Source organism: Bubalus bubalis, chromosome 6, assembly GCF_019923935.1.
Source record: "Bubalus bubalis isolate 160015118507 breed Murrah chromosome 6, NDDB_SH_1, whole genome shotgun sequence".
Classification (NCBI taxonomy): domain Eukaryota; kingdom Metazoa; phylum Chordata; class Mammalia; order Artiodactyla; family Bovidae; genus Bubalus; species Bubalus bubalis.
Window position 1 is genome coordinate 21722473 of NC_059162.1, and position 18209 is coordinate 21740681.

Genomic DNA, 18209 nt, shown 5'->3' on the forward strand with positions numbered 1-18209 from the left:
ACCAAGTGTGAGAGGAGATATTCCAGGGAGGATTAATCACCAGTTGGAAAGGGAACTGTAGATTAGAACAGCCTCCACATTAGGCTATTTGTGAAAGTAGTGAGAGATGAGACTTGAGAATGTAGGGTGCGGCTCCTAATAAACCTTGTAAATCACATTGAGAACTCAACTTTATTCTGTAGGCTTTCCTATGCACTTGAGTGTGCTCTCTTTGGATGAAGGAGAAGAGACAGGTAGACTGGCTGCAACTGACCAAGCACCAACTGCTGAGAATCTGAATTTAAAGGGCAGTGGAAACAGTGAAGACAGTTTTGAGAGTATTTTTGTGGAAAGGGATGCTAAAAACAAACAAACAAAAAACACCCTTCCTCTCCCTATGCCTTTTTCTAATTTAGAGGTGTGTTAGGATATTAAGCCTGGTCTCCCGTCTTCAGGTTGCAGTGGGTCATCCTGCTCAGTCCTTGGCTCGGTACCACAATCTCCTGCCGTTTCCAAAACGCTCTCTTCAAACCCTTTTTTGTGCCTGGGTTTTGGGCCGCGGAATGGAGGGAGGAAGCAAAGGTAACTAAGTGGCAAAGGTCTCTGGATAGAATCAAATCGTCGTCACGAGCGGTTAAATGCGACAGTTGCTAAGATCCGAGCAGACGCGGAGAATCGTGCGTTGGTGCTCGGAGGGGCGGGCCCGAGGCAGGGCTTGAGGGCGGGACCGCCGCGTGGAACTGCGGGGAGGGGCGGAGCCAGGGGAGGAGTTTTAGCTGGAGCCGTTGGCGTCCCTTTTGGGATTGAGCAAGTCAGAGCTGGGAGCGGGTTCGGCTTGGGAGAGCAAGGTTTGAGACCAAGCCCACTTCTCGGGCTGAGACTGCAGGACTTCGGCCTCCGCAAAGGCCGAGCAGGGCTGGGCGAGGGGCGGAGTTTTAAGCCCAGCCCTCGGGTTCTAGTCTCTGATTGAACGCGATAGGTCTTGGGGCGGGGCTGGGGCGGAATCCCGTTCTACATTTGACAGCTCTCTAACACAGCTGCAGCCGAGTCCTGTGGGTTCAGGAACCTGTGGCCCGGCTCTCCGCGCGTCCCCGTTCCCCGCGTGGCTCCGGCCCCGGCCATGAAGCGCATCTTCTCCTGCTCCAGCTCACAGGTGGCGGTATGTGCTAAAATGTCTGGGAGGCTGGGCATGGGGCTGGGGTCCAAGCCCTGTGGTGACAGAGTCCTGAGTCCCGACTTCACGCATCATGGCCTTTTATCTCTATCCATCTTTCTAGCTCTTCCACTCCCATAGTGCAGCCCTCCAGCCCTGCCCTCCTCAAGACCCTGTGCCTTAGCCTCTGACTTGCCTTCCTAACCTCTGCCCTCCCCAAGGTTCTTTCCCTTGACCTTTTCTTGCCCTCCTAGAATCTACACCCCAACTTCTGATATGTTCCCTGCAGCCCCTGGTTCTCTCGTAAAGGCGCTGTTTTCTACTTCTACCCTGTTTCCCAGTACTGAACTGCCATCAGACGTCTGTCCTATCCCCAGCCTGGGCTCAGCCCCAAGCTCCTTTCCATCTCCCAAGTACCGCCCCACACTCCATTTCCCACCCCTGCTCTATCCTCACGACCCTGCTCTCCTCTATGGTCCTATCCTTGCTCTCAGTCCAACAACTACTTGCAGCTCTGTGCCTTCCCTAGCCCTTCTTCATAATGTTCTCTGTCCTTGTCCCCATCTTACCCCATAACCACTTCCACTCCCATTCTCTCATCGCCACCACTGGCTCTCAGACAACAACACTCCAAATCTCTTACCAGTTGGGACTCCCACAGCAGCAACCTTCTCCTGTTCTCCCCCTTCAACCTCTGCCCGTCTCTGTCCAGTGGTGGTTCAGCTCCCCGATCTCTTTCTACCTGCTCTCTGTGGGTTAATCTTGCAGTCCAGTCTGGCCACACTGACAGGCACTGCCAGAGGAGGCTGCCTGGCTGCTCCCCAAGGAATGGGTAAATTGTCCGCAGATTCCACTCTGGCCAGTTCACTGCAGTGCCTGGTCATCAGACAGGTTCTTGGGTCAGTCAAGGCCTTTTGCCTGCTTCTCCCCAGAATCTTCCTTCATTCTAAACCCTCACCCAGTTGTTTAGGGCTCGTACTCTGCTTCCTTTGACTCAGCTGGGAAACGGTGATGGTAAGAGAAGAAGAGGATAAAGTGGATTCACTCTGAGAGTTCCTAGAAGTCAATCCCCTCCCTTGACTCCCAGAACAGAGGTTCTCCCAGAACAGGACACAGGGAGAAAGTCTACAGAAGGGAGTGGCTAAGGGAGGATATAGGTGCTTCTTTTCTGAAGATCTCTTACAGACAGACCTCCTATCAGGGGATGAAATTTTCTGTGGACACTGAGATGGTGGCTCATTTAGAAGTAATGTGGCCAACTACCGGTAGTAACATTGCTTAGCCTAACTTGACTTACTGTTGTCATTCATTGAGCAAACATGAGAAATGCTCATCTTCTGCATGAGCAGGTCACAGAAATCTGAAAGCAAGCTATGAGGCAAGAGTAGGTACTCTGTCGAGGCCTGTTCTCATCCCGCTTACGTTTGCTTCCCCCTTAGTTTCCATGCATTAATCAACCAATCAAAAGGCATTATTGAATGACTATTAAAGGTACCAGAAACTGAGGCAACCCAGAGTGTCTTAACTCATGATGATTTTCTTATTCACATGGACTCTTCTTTAGTTACTGAAAGTCCTCCACATTGCCCTTCCCTTTCAGGTTTGTGGGGAAACTGTTTCATTCTTCCTGATTCTCCATTTGTTGGTCCATGCCTCCTTTTCAGGAAGCTGGACTAAACAATGGGGGTGAATATTGAAATTGGAAAGCATCCCTCTGTCCTTCTTCATCCCAGCTCTACAGAGGTTTGGCCATGAAGAATTTCTACCCATTCTAAACTCTTCTTAGTACAACAAGATTATAGGTAGCAAATTAGATGGATTTAGAACTACTTAGCTGGAAAGAAAACTGTTTCCTCAGTCAGGGTAGGGATCCAATCAGATTGAAAATAGACTCGTTTAAGCTGTAAATTGTTTCCTCACGAAACTTGCCCACACTTCTCATGATAAATTCCTCCACTCCCTGGGTGGCTAGCCACTCCCAACCAGTTTGTCAGAGAAGTAGTGTCACGGCCTTCCTGACCACTCCCAAAGCCTAACTTCCTAGTCATGGCAGAAGATTGCCCCTTTCCATCCTCTCTCCAAGCCCTGAGTTCAGTGTACCCTCAGACTGAGATGAGAACTGAAGGATCAGTGCTCATTTAAAAACTAATCTAAGTCATCCAGAATACATATAGGAAGTTCAAGAAACAAACAAAAACTTAACTCCTATGATCTCATTTTGTTCTGGTTCCAAGGAGTGTCTTCCATGTTAGCTTACTCTGCTGATATAGGAAGTAAACCAGAAAATAGCTTTAAACAGTAGGCACTGAATCAGGTTAGAGAAATGTCAATTGCATTTTATTATTTTTTAAAAAACTATTTATTTACTTATTTGGCTGCATCGAGTCTTTGTTGCAGCATATGGCATCTTTGATCTTTGTTGAGGTATGCAGGTTCTTTAGTTGTGGCATGTGAACTCTTCGTTGTCATGTGGGATCTAGTTCCCTGGCCAGGGATCAAACCTGGGCCCCCTGCATTGGGAGCACAGAGTCTCAGCCACTGGACCACCATGGAAGTCCCTCAATTGCGTTTTAAAGATTGAGGGTCAACTCCTGGTTTCTACAGGGCAGCAAAACCATTTCCATTCACCCATCCTACACAGCGGTAGCCATTCTCTCTACTGTTGGCATGTTTCATCTTCATAGGACACTCATGGGCACACAGCCAGAGATAAGAGGCTGCAATTACTTCTACAAAGGCACCCTAGTCTTGGCTACAGAAATACAAAGCTTATCCTTGTTTTCAAGTCTACTAATTAATTTGGTGATTGCTCCCTTGAGGCTGTGATGGTTATTCAGTGCCTCTTTCCCAAGGTGAAAAATAGACTAGATCTTGGAATTCAGATTCAGAAGCATCCTTCCGTGTTTTTGTTTTTGTTGGCCACACCATGCAGCCATATGGGATCTTGCTTCCCCAACCAGGGATTGAACCCATGCCCCCTACATTGGAAATGTGTCTTAACCACTGGACAGCCAGGGAGGTTCCCCTCTGTTCTACTACACCCTAGCTCTGCAGAGCTTTGGCCATGAAGAATTTCTACCTATTTTAAATTCTTCTTGGTATAACAAGATTATAGAAGGCAAATGGGATAGATTTTAAAACTATCTAGCTGGAAAGAGAATTATCTACATTACTAAGAAATACCATTACCATCTATACAGCTTGACTATTGGCCAGTAGGAGCAAGAGCCCTTCCTCCCACTCCCCTGGATGGAGAATTCTGAGCCCAGGAATATCCAAAATGTGCTCAGCACACTTTGAGAAGGATAGCGATTAGGACTAATGTTTATTGTGTACCTCCTATGTGACAGACAGAGCTAGGTGCTTTATATAGTGTTATTTTATTAGGAAACTGTGGTTCAGAGAAGTTGTTACATGCCTTAGTTCACAAGGATAGAAAGTGTTAGAATCATAATTTTAAACAGAGAGCTTCAGATTGAGGTCAGTTAATGGTGGTGTCCTGTGGTGGAGGTGTAGTTCTAGCTCTCTGCCTTTTCTGAGGGTGACATAGCCCCCAGGGGACATTGGATAATGTGTTATTACATCTCAGTCTGTTGAGCAGTCATTTTGCTTATTTTGTCCTTTGAGAATTAACCTGCTTGGAGACTCCTCCTCTTGCCAGGATTAGTGTCTGAACGTGGGTGGCTTTACCCTGGAGGCGGTCTTAGACTGTTTATTTGAAAATAAATAAACCTTCCATAGCTCTGTATTAATATGACCTGGTGGTGAGAACTAAGATAGGGCATCCAGTGGCCTGGGTTCTAATCTCAATTTTACCACTATTCTGTGGTGTGCCCCTGGACAGTTATCTAACCTCAGAGCACTTCAGTTTCTTTTCTGTCAACTAGATAAAATAATATCAGCCCTAACTACTTTCCAGGAACGTTGAGAGGCTAATTGAAGTAGCACTTAAAAGGGCTACGCGGAATTTCCTCAGGAGTGTTACCTCAGGATCCACTTACCTTAGATAATTTTATGGTGTAGGCATTTAAAATCTTTCCTGTTCTTAATTAATAATTTGCTCTGGCTATGTAAACAGTATTTGAAAATGAGCTGGCTTCCAGAGACTCTATTTTTCCCCACCGCCTCCTATAGCTTCTTTCTTGTTTCGATCATACCTCATAAAATGCAATGTACCACCACCAATCCCCCACCACTTCCTGGTTTTTTTTTTTTATAAGGATGCCATATACTTGTAAGGCTTTTTACAGTTTACAAACAGATTTTATATACATTAGCTCATTTCATACAACATGTGAAGTAGTAATTAGTATCCGCATTTTATAGATGAGGAAACAGGTTAGAGGTGTTCAATGGCTTACTCTAGGTCACATAGTTGAGGAAGTGGTCAAACCAGGCCCTGAACTTAGGCCTGCTGACAAATATTCGCCTAGGGCTCTTTTCACCATTCCACAGATTTCTGTATCCTTTCCTCCTTTCCTTTCTCTGGACCAAACAAGGCTTTTCTAGGCTTTCGGCTCTGGGTGCTTTTACACAGCTCTTTCATGCCCTGTAATACTTCAATTATTGTAATTACCCCACCACCTGAAAGAATCAAGCTGGCATAGTAGAACAATGTATGCCCAGGTGTGGCTCTTGTCTGGAACAGCTGCTCTCCGCCAGGAAAATGAGGAGGGATGGCAGGGTGGAGGAGGGCAACTGTCTCTTCTGCCTCCTCCATAGCTGAAGACCTATCTTGGCCTTTTGGTTGGTGTTGCCAGGGAAGGGGAAGAGGGACTAGCCAAAGGGCCTGGGTATGAGAAGGGAAACATGGAAACTTTGTGCTTCTCCTCCAAGTTTTGCACCCCAAAGCCAATGGGTAGAGATGGTATGGCTAGGTACTTGGACTCCTAACTATGACCCAAAGCTAGGTGCCCTGATTTCTCAAATATCTAAGAACAAAAAACAGAGCAGCACAGGGGGTTGAGAGGCAAGGTGAACCCAAGTCTGGAATGGTCAGTTTGGTTCAGTTTGCTCCAGCAAGACCTAACAACCAAAAGGGAAGGAGTCAAGGCTAGGACTGCTCGGAGGCTGTGCATCTAAAAATAATCAAAATGCTGATTTAAAAAAAAAAAAAAAGACATTTGAAATACTAGCATTCAGGACTCAAACAATGATTTTTAATTCAGTACTCCAAGCCCCTTTTGGTCCAGAGCCAGCAGTAACTGGCAGTAGTCCTCAGTGGCATGAGAGTTGGTGAATATTGAACTGGCCCAACTATGAAGCATTCAGTGACCTAGGGAGAGTGACTTGTGGAACACTGAAAGGACCTCAGGGATGTCCCTTTTCCCTTGCTTGGTCTCCTAACCATCTTTTTTTTCTTCCTCGGCTCTACCCCAACCTCTTAGATTCTCACAATGTGTTGCTCTGGTCCAGGTGGAGAGATGGAACCGCCGTGATCAGAAGCTGCTGGAGGCGGTGCAGCGGGGGGACGTGGGACGCGTGGCTGCCCTGGCCTCCAGGAAATCTGCCCGACCCACTAAGCTAGACTCGAACGGCCAGTCCCCGTAAGTAAGTCCTCTTGATCCCCACCTTGGTATGTGTGTCATGTTCAGTTGCTAAGTCGTGTCTGACCCTTTCTGACCCCATTGACTGTAGCCCTCCAGGCTCCTCTGTCCATGGGATTTCCCAGGGAAGAATACTGGAGTGGGTTGCCATTTCTTTCTCCCCCTTGGTATACGGTTCTCTTTAAAAACCTCAAATCTGAATATGATGTAAGACTAGGAAACATCTATAACTTCAGAGCCCTTTTTTATCTTAATTAGCAAGTATATCAATAAATCTTCACTACTTTTCAAGTGCTGCACAAAGTGAGAGAAGAGATTGTCCTTGAGGTCCTTACACCGCAAGACCCACATCAGCAAAACTGACCGAGAAAGGAATAAAGCCATGAAATAAATGGAAAACTGAAACATACACTAAGTAGGGTATTTCTTCATTGCATAAGTTGGAGGGTATGTATGCTTGAGACACTAGGAGTACAGTGGTGGCCATGAGCATCATGTGGCTGGAAGAGGTGATTAGTACAAGAGGGATATTATTCCTTGTCTCTGCCCAAGTCAGCCTGCAAATGTCCAGCCCTCTGCTCTGGCCCACTCTTTCTGTGACATTTCCAGTCTGCTAAGGGTATTGGGCTCAGAGTGACAGATAATTATGTGTTCCCTGGACACCCTGAGATACTCAGATTGCTTAAGACCCATAGCTCTTCTTTCTACCTTTGCTTATGGCCTCATCTGACCTTATAACAGTAGGCCATTTACATAGTCTTCTCTTTCTCAGAAAGTCAGGCTCAGAGAGCTTTCCTTTCTGCCTTTGGAATTGGCTTTGGGTTGATGGAGCATAGCAGGCAGGGCTTAGAAGATTCTCCCAGGTGGGGAAGATCCTTTGGAGAAACGAATGGCAACCCACTCCAGTATTCGTGCCTGGAGTATCCCGTGGACAGAGGAGCTGACGTGGGGTACATGGGGTCACAAAGAATTGGACATGACTAACTGAGTAAAACTATTCCTCATCTTTATGAGGTCCCTTTATCTTTCTGCCTCCCGGCCTTGACTCTGGCAGGTTTCATCTGGCCGCCTCCAAAGGCCTGACAGAATGTCTGACTATACTACTTGCCAATGGGGCTGACATCAACAGCAAGAATGAGGACGGTGAGTTAGACTGAGCACTGGGCCATGCTGCTTGCTTTTCCCTTTATAGCAGCAGTGAGGGGTTGGGGTAGGGCAGTCCTGGGCCCTGCTGGGCATTCAAGCTGTAGTCCCCCCTGCTTTTCTCCTTGTAAGTCCCAGCCAGCCTGCTTTCAGGGGTTCTCCTCCTTGCAAGCTGGGCCTACCTCACTCTCACTCCCACCTCCACTGTGGGTACCAGGCACTTGGGGAACAGGAATTTCTGGCCCCATGTGGCTGAGAGTTTCTCTCTCTAATCTCCCTCTGATTATCTGTGCGTCTCTCGCCTTCCCTCCCTGTGAGTCATCAGCATCCATGGGGCCACCTACCCCCTTTCCCTGCTTCTTTCTGTTTCTAGGAAGCACCGCCCTGCACTTGGCCACCATTTCTTGCCAGCCACAATGTGTCAAGGTCCTGCTGCAGGTAAGAGAGAACCCTGATACTACTCCTGTGAAAGGAAGAAGTGGACCCAGAGACTCCTGACTTTGTCTTGTACTCACCAGCAACATTTGGTCAAATGTACCCCTCACATCCCCAGTAAGAGAGCTGGTAATCTCTCATTCATTAATTCGTCAGTATTTATTTAATACCTGCTATGTGCAGGCACCCAGCTTAATGTTGCCCTCTAGGGCACATCAAAAAGCAGCATTGCCAGGGACTGACACCCAGTCAGTCAGTATGCGTGTATCGAGTTTCACCGTTGGCAGAGCCACTGCGGAGACTGACTGCTGTGATGATGGGCGGGTGGAAGGATGGCAGAGGTGTTCATATTAAACCCAAAGTCTGCTGTCTGTTCTTGAGGAGTTTGTAGTCTTGGAGTACAAAGAGAAATATACATGTGAAATGACATGTGGACAGTTCAGAGATAAGCTTCTCAAATTTCAAAAGGCCCAGTTCAACCAGGCCATTGTGCCAATGGATATTCTGCTTTGTTCTTCCTAGCTCTTTCCAAGATTCTCATTTATGATCCTAAAGTACCAGACATGGACTCAGGCGTTATTGTCCTTAAGGTGTTTATTTACCTATAATCTGATTTTTCTTAGGCCCTAGGTTTATCAACCAGGGCTGAAATTCAAGGCTGCCTATAGTCTGCAAGGAATAAACTGGACTTGCCTAGTAGTTGGCCATAGCCATGATCCCTCTGCCCCTCCCTATAGTACGATGAAAGCTGGTCATACAACAGATACAACAGGGTGGGAGATGACAGTGTTAACACCATGCTCCATGCTGCTTCCCTTTGTGACTGTTTGCAGCATGGTGCCAATGAAGACGCTGTAGATGCAGAAAATCGAAGTCCATTGCACTGGGCAGGTGTGTGCCAGGGGACTAGTGGGAAATGGGGCTGCTGGGACCAGAAGGTGAGGAGGGAGGGGAGGATAACGTTTGTGGGGGAAGGGCAGGCCAGAGTTGACTGCTGAAAGGGTTGGAGAGGATCCTGCATCATGGTCTGAGAAGTGCCCTTCCGGCTTCTGCTTAACCCAATCATCCTGTAACCCTCCATAGCCTCCTCTGGCTGTGCCTCAAGTGTGCTCCTCTTGTGTGATCATGAAGCCTTCCTGGATGTCCTGGATAATGTGAGTGTTGGCAGGGCCCTATATGGGGAGGCTGCTGCTTTCTCTGAAGTTAATTAGCCAAGTTCCATGACCAGGGGTTGTGAGGCACCACCTCTTCTTCCTTCTCCCTCTGCCCCTCCTCCTCTTCCACACAGAGAGGTTAAGGCTTATCTTCTGGAGAGTTTCCAACCCTCTGAGGAGTATTTAGCCCCAGGATTGGCTCTTTTGCCTGGAGAGGTGTGGCAACAGGGGAGTTGGTAGGACGTGCTGAAGCCCTGGTTCCCCTGTCTGCTCACGAACCCCATTCCCACAATCTGTGCAGGATGGACGTACACCCCTGATGATTGCCTCGCTGGGCGGTCACACAGCTATCTGCTCACAGCTACTGCAGAGAGGTGCCCGGGTCAATGTCACCGACAAGAATGACAAGTGAGCCCTCTATCATCCCATCCCATATCCCGACCCTGACAATTTAAAAAGGAGCCACTGGGCAAAGAGTGTGTGTGTGTGTGTGTGTGTGTGTGTGTGAGATGGGGAGATTGGTCTCTGTTTTCTTGGGAACCTCCTTCCTTCCCAGTGGTGGTTCAGAAGAGCCCTGCTTGGGCTTCACTGTTTTCCTCTTGGTGAGTTAAGAATGTTTTCCTTATACTTTCTTATTCTGCTGCTGCCGGTGCCATCCTTCTGGCATAGATGACTCTGAAAGTAGAATTAATACTCCTGGAACCACTATTTTAATTGACTGGCTTTCAAACTATGTTCTAAGACATCGAATCTGTTTACCCAGTAAAGAACTTATATAGAACCTCAACATATAAAGCAGATGAAAATGGAGCCCCTCAGATGGGCTCCCCGCTTTCTGATGTCACAGTTCCTGGAATGACATCTGAACAGGTCTGGTCTGGCCTAATGCTTTGTCACTGACTGGTGACAATCTGTGGTTCTCCTGACCACACTGAGTGAGAGCTGACCTTGCAAGTGGATTTTTATTTTTTGTTTTTGTTTTTTTTTGGAAACCAGGACTCCAGGATGTCATGAGAAAAACCTATGCTCAGATTTGTCTCACCCCACAGATCGGCTCTGATCCTGGCCTGTGAAAAAGGCAGTGCTGAGGTGGCTGAGCTGCTCCTGAGCCATGGAGCAGATGCGGGGGCAGTGGACAGCACGGGGCATGATGCTCTGCATTATGCCCTACGCACACAAGACAGGACGCTGTGGAGGCTGCTGCGGCAGGCCCTGACCCGGCAGGGCCGAGGGGGTAAAGCCAATCCGCTTTTGTGACTCCAAGATGCTCCTTGATAGCTTAGAATCCAAGAAGCTTCTTAGAATCCCATTTGTTTCCATGGAAACAATCCATGTGATAAATAACTGTCACTTTAGTGGAGAATTTACTTATTTATTGCTTCTGCTATGAGATGACTCCCACTTCCCAAAAGCAAGGTCACAAAATTCTTTAATGCAACCTTGTCTCTCCCTGAAGGCAACTCTGGCTAGCACTGTTGCTAGCATTTATGAGTTGTAATTGTACATCTGTTTGTGTGATTTGATGGTCAATCTGTCTCTTGCCTCTACTATACTGTAACCCCCTCAGATAACCTCCTCTGTTTTGCTCACCATTGGCTCCTGGTTTCTACCTATAACAGTGCTTATTGGCACAGTGTCCAATACATAAATGAGTGAAACAAATAAATGAGCCAACATATCTCTGGGACAGGGAACCAACATTGATGGCTACTTAGGGATCCATCAAATAGAGGTGGCTTCTGGCACCAGAAAGACACGTGTGGTTAAGGATGAACACTGAGGGGCCACTCCTTTCAGAGAAAGTCTGAAGCCAGAGTGTGGGCCCTGTCTCCTCTCTCATTTCCCCCATGTCTTTTCATGTAGGTCAGGGGCCAGTTCAACACCTGAATCCTGCATCCCAGGTAAGACCCTAAGCACCTCCTCCTTTTGCTTCTGACCCACCCCAGTCTTTCCCCTCCTCCTTTTGCTTCTGACCCACCCCAGTCTTTCCCGCTGGGATGTCTCCCAGGCAGGGATCATTGGGGCATCAAGACAGTCTAAGAGAAGAAAGGCTAGCTGCCTGGGTTGATGTCACTGTTCCTTTTTCTACATAGACCTCTCCCTCTGAGCCTCAGGTGGGTGATCCACCTAAGAGCCCATGGAGAGCAGAGCCTGAGGAGGAGCAGGAGGAAGAAGAGGACGAGGATCCATGTTCAGAGGAGTGGAAGTGGAAGTATGAAGAGGAGAAGAGAAAAGTTTCTCAGTTGGAGCAGGAGCTGCTGCGAAAGAGGGAAGAGTGCAAGGCTCAAGCTACAGCTTACCTGGGCCTGGAGAATCAGATACAAGAACAGGTGCGGGAGCTGGGGCTCCTCCTGTCCCAAGAGCCCAGAGCTCCAGGGAACCAGGGCTCTAGTCTCCGGCCTGGAGGAGATGGCATGGAACAGGATTGTGCCCTCAACCTGCTGGCTAAGCACATACAAGAGCTGAAGAAGCATCAGCAGGCCACAGCTGCAGCGGCAGCCAACCCAGTATTAGCTTCCAAGAAGGCTGAGGATTCAGTCCCAGGGGAGATCCAGTATGAAGCCCAGGGAAGGTCCCAACCAGAAGAACAGGAGCCACCCCAGAGCCCAAAGTCTGAAACTGTAGGGAAAACCACGGGACAGCAACTGACCAACAGTGATGGGCAGGCCCTTCGCCTTGATCATACTGACCAGCTGTTTGCTGGCCAGAAGGAGAGGCCCCAGGCTCCAGGGTCTGAACCCACAAGCACAGTGACTGAGCCAGTGGGCACAGCAGCCATGAATCAGCTCCTGCTACAGCTGAGGGAGGAGCTGGCTGCGGTGTGGCGAGAAAAGGATGCAGCCCGGGGGGCTTTATCAAGATCTGTCTTGGAGGGAGCTCTGGGGACACCCCGGGCTGAGGCTGCAGCAGCTGCCTGGGAGAAGATGGAGGCCAGGTTGGAGCAGGTGCTGGTGAGACTGGATCGAGCAAAAGCAGGATTGCAGATGAAACCCAAGGCCCCTGCCCAGGAGCCCAGAGAGGAAGCACCCAAGGCACTCCCAGGGACCATCACCCAAGAGGATGAAGAAAAGGAGAAAAGGGTCCCCGGGGTCCGGGGAGAGCCTCTAGGGGCTCCTGGAGGGGACCAGATGCCAGGAGGAGGCCAGGCCAGGGGACAGCTGGAGAAGGAGGTGTCCGCCCTGAGACTGAGCAACAGTAACTTGCTGGAGGAGCTGGGGGAGCTGGGCCGGGAGCGGCAGCGGTTGCAGGGGGAGCTGCAGTCCCTGAGCCAGCGGCTACAGCGGGAGTTTGTGCCCAGGCCGGAGGCGCAGGACCAGCTACAGCAGTTGCGGAGGAGTGTGGGGCTGCTGACAGATGAACTGGCCCTGGAGAAGCAGGCCACCGAGAAGCTGCGGAAGCGCTTGGCCTCCCAGAACAGAGGCCTCCAGGGGCTGTGGGACTGCCTGCCCCCAGACCTGGTAGGCCAGGGGAGTGCACGGAGCGCAGCCGCCGAGCCCCTCGAAGACCTGCAGGCCTGCATCAGTGCCTTGGTGGCCAGGCACCGCGAGGCCCAGCAGGGGCTGGCTCGGCTGGAAGAGGAAAACCAGCAGCTGCGGGGCTCCCCTTCCCGCCGCGGGGAGCCAGGCGTCTCCTCGGAGGCCTCTGCCTCCCCGCAGGTGGCGGCTCTGGAGCAAGACCTGGGGAAGCTGGAGGAAGAGCTGCGGGCCGTTCAGGCCACGATGAGCGGGAAGAGCCAGGAGATCTGGAAGCTGAAGCAGCTGCTCTACCAAGCCACCGAGGAAGTGGAGGAGCTGAGGGCCCGGGAGGCGGCCAGCCTGCGGCAGCACGAGAAAACTCGGGGCTCCCTGGTGGCCCAGGCCCAGGCTTGGGGCCAGGAGCTAAAGGCTTTGCTGGAAAAGTATAACACGGCCTGCCGGGAGATGGGTCGGCTGCGGGAGGCGGCGGCAGAGGAGCGGCGCCGGAGCGGGGATCTGGCCGCGCGCGCCGCGGAGCACGAGCACCAGGCCAGCGAGATGCGCGGACGCTCCGAACAGTTCGAGAAGACAGCGGAGCTGCTCAAAGAGAAGGTGGAGCATCTCATCGGGGCTTGCCGGGACAAGGAGGCTAAGGTGAGCAGGCAGGCCAGCCAGCCGAAGGGAGTATCAGGGAGTATCAGGTTTCTGCGTGCTTAGGGTCTGTGGCCCTGAAACTGGGGCTTCCCCGGTGGCTCAGCGGTAGTGAATCCTCCTGCAATTCAGGAGCCGCAGGAGACACGGGTTCGATCCCTGGGTCAGGAAGGTCACCTTGAGGTAGGCATGGCAACCCACTCCAGTAGTCTTGCCTAGAGAATTCCATGGACAGAGGAGCCTGGCGAGCTACAGTCCACGGGTCGCAGAGTCGGACACGACTGAAGTGACTTGGCAGGCACGCACAACCTGAAACTATCTTTGGCCAGTCAGATGAATAGCCCAAGCAGAACCAGTCAGTTGCAAGGACCACACAATGTTCTCCTGGGTCTGAGGGGGTTTGGGGTTGAAATTGGGGGTTGAAAATTGGAAGTAAGGTATAAATTCAAGAGAGAAGGGAGCTTAGGTATTAAAATTTGGGACTCAGGGTTCGGAAGCTCCCCTCTCACCTCAATCAGAGTAGGTTCTACAAAAGAGTTTCATTGGCAAAGAGGGTGCCATGCAGCGGAAAAAAATTGAAAACCATTGTGTTAGATACTCGAGTTTCCTAGTGATTGCTCCAAAAGTGAATATAAGTCTATATATTTCTAAAAGACATGTTTTTATGAATTCTAAAAAAAACAATTTACAAATGAATTTAGTAATTCTAGAACTGCTTGTGCAATGAGTGAGTTCAGACTTATTAAAATTTGTGTACATGATCAAATTTAGAAGGATTAAAAACTATAGGGAGTTACATTTGACAGAATATAAAGTACATAAACGTAGAAGGAATGTTATATAGAATAGGAATCAGTGTGGGGTGGGGCTAATTAAAGAAGGAATTTTATGTTGGTGTTGAAGATGATTAGACAAATGAGCAAAAGAAAATAGTGTAGTGGGCTCTTAATTGAGATTGTCTGCATTTGAATTTCAATTTCAAAACTAACTGATGGAGGGGCTTTCCTGGCAGGCCAGTGGTTAAGAACTGGAGCTTCCAATGCAAGGGGCACAGGTTCAACCCCTAGTCTAGGAACTAGGATCCTGCATGCCATGAGCGGCCAAACAAACAGAAAACAAACAAAAAACCCAAACTGATTGACCTTGGGTGAGTTATCTAAGCCTCAGTTTTCTCATATATAAAATGAAAATAATAACAATTGTTATGAGGATTACATTAAATAAGATATTACATTTAAAATACTCAGAAAAAATTTTGGCAAATGGCTGCTGCTGCTGCTGCTAAGTCTCTTTAGTCGTGTCTGACTCTGTGCAACCCAATAGACTGCAGCCCACTAGGCGCCTCTGTCCCTGGGATTCTCCAGGCAGGAATACTGGAGTGGGTTGCCATGGCAAATGGCTAATACCCAGTAAAAGTTAGCTACTCCTGCCATTCCTGCCACCATTCCTATTACAGCTGGTTATCATTAACTGCATTTGTGTCTCAACCTCACGAACCACAAAAACTCATCTCCATTTCCTTCAGTGGTCAGCAGCCAGAAGTCGGTCAGGATTCAGTAAGGAGCTAAGAGTGTGGACCATGAATTCAGACAAATCTTGATTCAAAATCAAATCTTGATTTCATCACTTATCAGCTGTGTGATTTTGACAAATTACTTAACTCTGGATCCTTATCTACAAAACATGAATGATAATACTTCCCTCAGAGAAGTATTGTTTTTCTTAGAACAGAAGAGTTGTTTTGAGGATTAAATGAGACAATGTGTGTAAAAGCACATGGCGGATATTAAATACCCAATAAATGGCAACTGACCTTGACTTTGAATGGTCCTGGGGTGGGAAATGACCGGGGCCTCATTGATTCCCTTCGTTTCCTTTTGGCCTCAGATCAAGGAATTGTTGAAGAAGCTGGAGCAGCTTTCAGAGGAGGTTCTAGCTGTTCGGGGAGATAATGCTTGCCTTGCTCTACAGCTGCAGGTATGTTTGGTCCTCGGGAGATGGGCACTGCTAGAGAAGAGCGTGCAGAGTGGCAGTGATGTGTCTGTGGGAGAGATTCTGGGGATCCAGAGGCCTGGCCAGGCAGTGGTCTAGGCTGAGGCGCTCAGGGGCCAAGGGAGCCCACCTGCCACAGCCGACCCCTTCCCTTTGTTGTTCCTCATGCTTGGGGGAGGAGGGTGAGTCACATGACCTCCCACTGATGCTCACTCCTAGGATTCCCAGAAGAACCATGAAGAGATCATCTCTACCTATAGGAAGCATCTGCTGAATGCTGCTCAGGTGAGCCTGGGGGGAGGTAGAGACAGAGAGCTGGGCAGGGGGCATTGCATTTGGCGCCTCTTCTCTTAACTGCAAAGACGTCATCTCTCAGAAAGTTGGACTTTAAATGTTCCAGTACCAGGTTTCTGGACCTCATGAGGCAGATCAAGAGTATGAATGTGAAGGGAAGAGGTGTTTGCCCCTCCTTTCCATTTCTCTGACTGACTGAAAGGCTTTTTCTTGTCCCTATGCCCTTTCTTCGGAGAAGGTGATGGCACCCTTCTCCAGTACTCTCGCCTGGAAAATCCCATGGACAGAGGAGCCTGGTGGGCTGCAGCCCATGGGGTCTCGAAGAGTCGGACACGACTGAGAGACTTCCCTTTCACTTTTCACTTTCATGCATTGGAGAAGGAAATGGCAACCCACTCCAGTGTTCTTGCCTGGAGAATCCCAGGGACGGGGGAGCCTGGTGGGCTGCCGTCTATGGGGTCACACAGAGTCAGACACGACTGAAGCGACTTAGCAGTGGCATGCCCTTTCTTGGGGAGTTTCCCAGGTGGCGCTAGTGGTAAAGAACCTGCCTGCCAATGCAGGAGATGTAAGAGATGAGGGCTTGACCCCTGGGTTGGGAAGATCCCCTGGAGGAGGACATGACAACCCACTCCAGTATTCTTGCGTGGAGAATTCCATGGACAGAGGAGCCTGGTGGGCTACAGTCCATGGGGTCACAAGAGTCAGACACGACTGAAACAACTTAGTACACAGAACATGCCGTTTCAGTTTCCTCCCAAGCCAGCTTATCCCTCACCAAGGAAGAAGAGGTGGGTGGCTTGTTTCTTTATGAGGAACAATAATAACTACAAAGAATCGAACATTTATTTTTGTAGCTGGTGCTTTGCTCTGTATTCACAATTGTAACCCTCACAGCAGTCCTGAAAAGTCGATGTCATTATCTTCCTTGTAAAGATTAGGAAACAGCTATGGAGAAGTACTACTAAATGAGGGCACATAGTAAGTTGCATTCTACCGCAGACTCTCCCTCTCATGTTCTGTTCATCTCCTTTTGTTTCTTTCCTGCCACCTACAGGGCTACATGGAACAGGACGTGTATAATATCCTCCTGCGAATCCTCAGCATACAGGAGTGAGGCAACCCGTGTCCTGAAGAATATGGGATCTCTCTGTTGTGAGTTATGGGCTCAGGGTGATGAGGGAAGGAGCTTGGGAGAAAGGGGACTTAACGATGGGAATTGGAGTCTCCTTTTGCCCCAGGTGATAGCTGACACTAGGGAGGTAGAGTGGGACATATCTTGTGGGGGCATAGACTGTTTGAGGTGAGGTCACTTGAGAAGACATGATATGGGGAATGCCTGGGTACAGTCAGGAGTCAGTGAGCAGATAGACTGAAGGGGCCTGACTTACGGGATAAGAGATGGGAAAGAGGAGTTGAGTGACTTTCCTAGGGTCTGGGGTGGAGAGAAGCCAGTGAAAGATGAGTGGTGGTGTGCCAGCGATGCACGGTTGTTTCCTAGAGTGGGATTCTGCAGATTCCGGAATCTCCTTCACTCCCCACCACTCATTCAAAGTGTAGTCATCCTCTCTCTTTCTCCCGACCCCCAGGCAGCTGGCTATCTTCTCCAGTCCGGATAGGTGAGGGTCATTAGCCTCTTGGCATGGGTGGGAGGAGACTGAGGGTATAGAAATGTGTGCATTTCATCCTTGAATTTCCTCTTTCAGGGAACAGAGCATCCTGGTTGGCAGAGGCTCCATCAGGCTGTGGTGGGTGGTGGGTTGGCCACTGGAGGTGGTGTGGGTGGAGCTTCACCTGACATTATGGACCCCAGACCTGAGAACTTGAACCCTGGAATCAGCATGGGTGAGATCAGAGGAGGTGTGGGTGGAAGCCAGCTCTATGGAGAATAAAGCAGGAGGCAGGATGGTGTTGGGTGTCATTGTTTCTTCTAAAGGGGGCATGGGGAAGGAATCTTTTCATTCTTTTTTGATCACAAATGGCCCTGTTAAATAGCTGCTTTCAAACTTTGATTATGATCCAAAGTAAGAAATACATTTTACATCCTGTGTGTACATACCTGAAATAATATTTACCCTTATTCAGTTCAGTTCAGTCACTCAGTCATGTCCGACTCTTCGTGACCCCATGAATCGCAGCACGCCTGGCCTCCCTGTCCATCACCAACTCCCGGAGTTCACTCAGACTCACGTCCATTGAGTCAGTGATGCCATCCAGCCATCTCATCCTCTGTTGTCCCCTTCTCCTCCTGCCCCCAATCCCTCCCAGCATCAGAGTCTTTTCCAATGAGTCAACTCTTCGCATGAGGTGGCCAAAGTACTGGAGTTTCAGCTTCAGCATCATTCCCTCCAAAGAAATCCCAGGGCTGATCTCCTTCAGAATGGACTGGTTGGATCTCCTTGCAGTC

At 49.3% G+C, this 18209-nt stretch overlaps 1 protein-coding gene across 2 annotated transcripts; it reads left to right on the forward strand.

The window, feature by feature from the left end:
* Positions 1–717: 717 nt before the first annotated feature.
* Positions 718–17711, forward strand: ANKRD35 (ankyrin repeat domain 35). 2 transcript variants are annotated; one of them, XR_006641192.1, is made up of 15 exons: positions 718–1138; positions 6548–6678; positions 7733–7821; positions 8195–8259; positions 9090–9147; positions 9340–9410; positions 9712–9818; positions 10460–10644; positions 11274–11311; positions 11504–13519; positions 15404–15493; positions 15728–15793; positions 16860–16957; positions 17392–17421; positions 17509–17711. XR_006641192.1 is itself a non-coding variant. In XM_045166042.1 (14 exons), the coding sequence occupies exons 1-13, from the start codon at positions 1100–1102 to the stop codon at positions 16917–16919; spliced, it is 3015 nt and encodes a 1004-aa protein (XP_045021977.1). In that variant the 5' UTR covers positions 719–1099; the 3' UTR covers positions 16920–16957; positions 17509–17711. The 2 variants fall into 2 exon arrangements, 1 of the variants encoding a protein (XP_045021977.1); XM_045166042.1 differs by lacking the exon at positions 17392–17421 and having other exon boundaries at positions 719–1138.
* Positions 17712–18209: the final 498 nt, after the last annotated feature.

What these genes read in the sequence shown, in the direction of transcription:
- ANKRD35 (XM_045166042.1), top strand. Translation starts at nt 1,100, where the DNA reads ATGAAGCGCATCTTCTCCTGCTCCAGCTCACAGGTGGCG. An exon ending in GTGTCAAGGTCCTGCTGCAG is followed by an intron (nt 8,260 to 9,089) that starts GTAAGAGAGAAC and finishes GACTGTTTGCAG; the next exon opens with CATGGTGCCAATGAAGACGC. An exon ending in GACCCGGCAGGGCCGAGGGG is followed by an intron (nt 10,645 to 11,273) that starts GTAAAGCCAATC and finishes CTTTTCATGTAG; the next exon opens with GTCAGGGGCCAGTTCAACAC.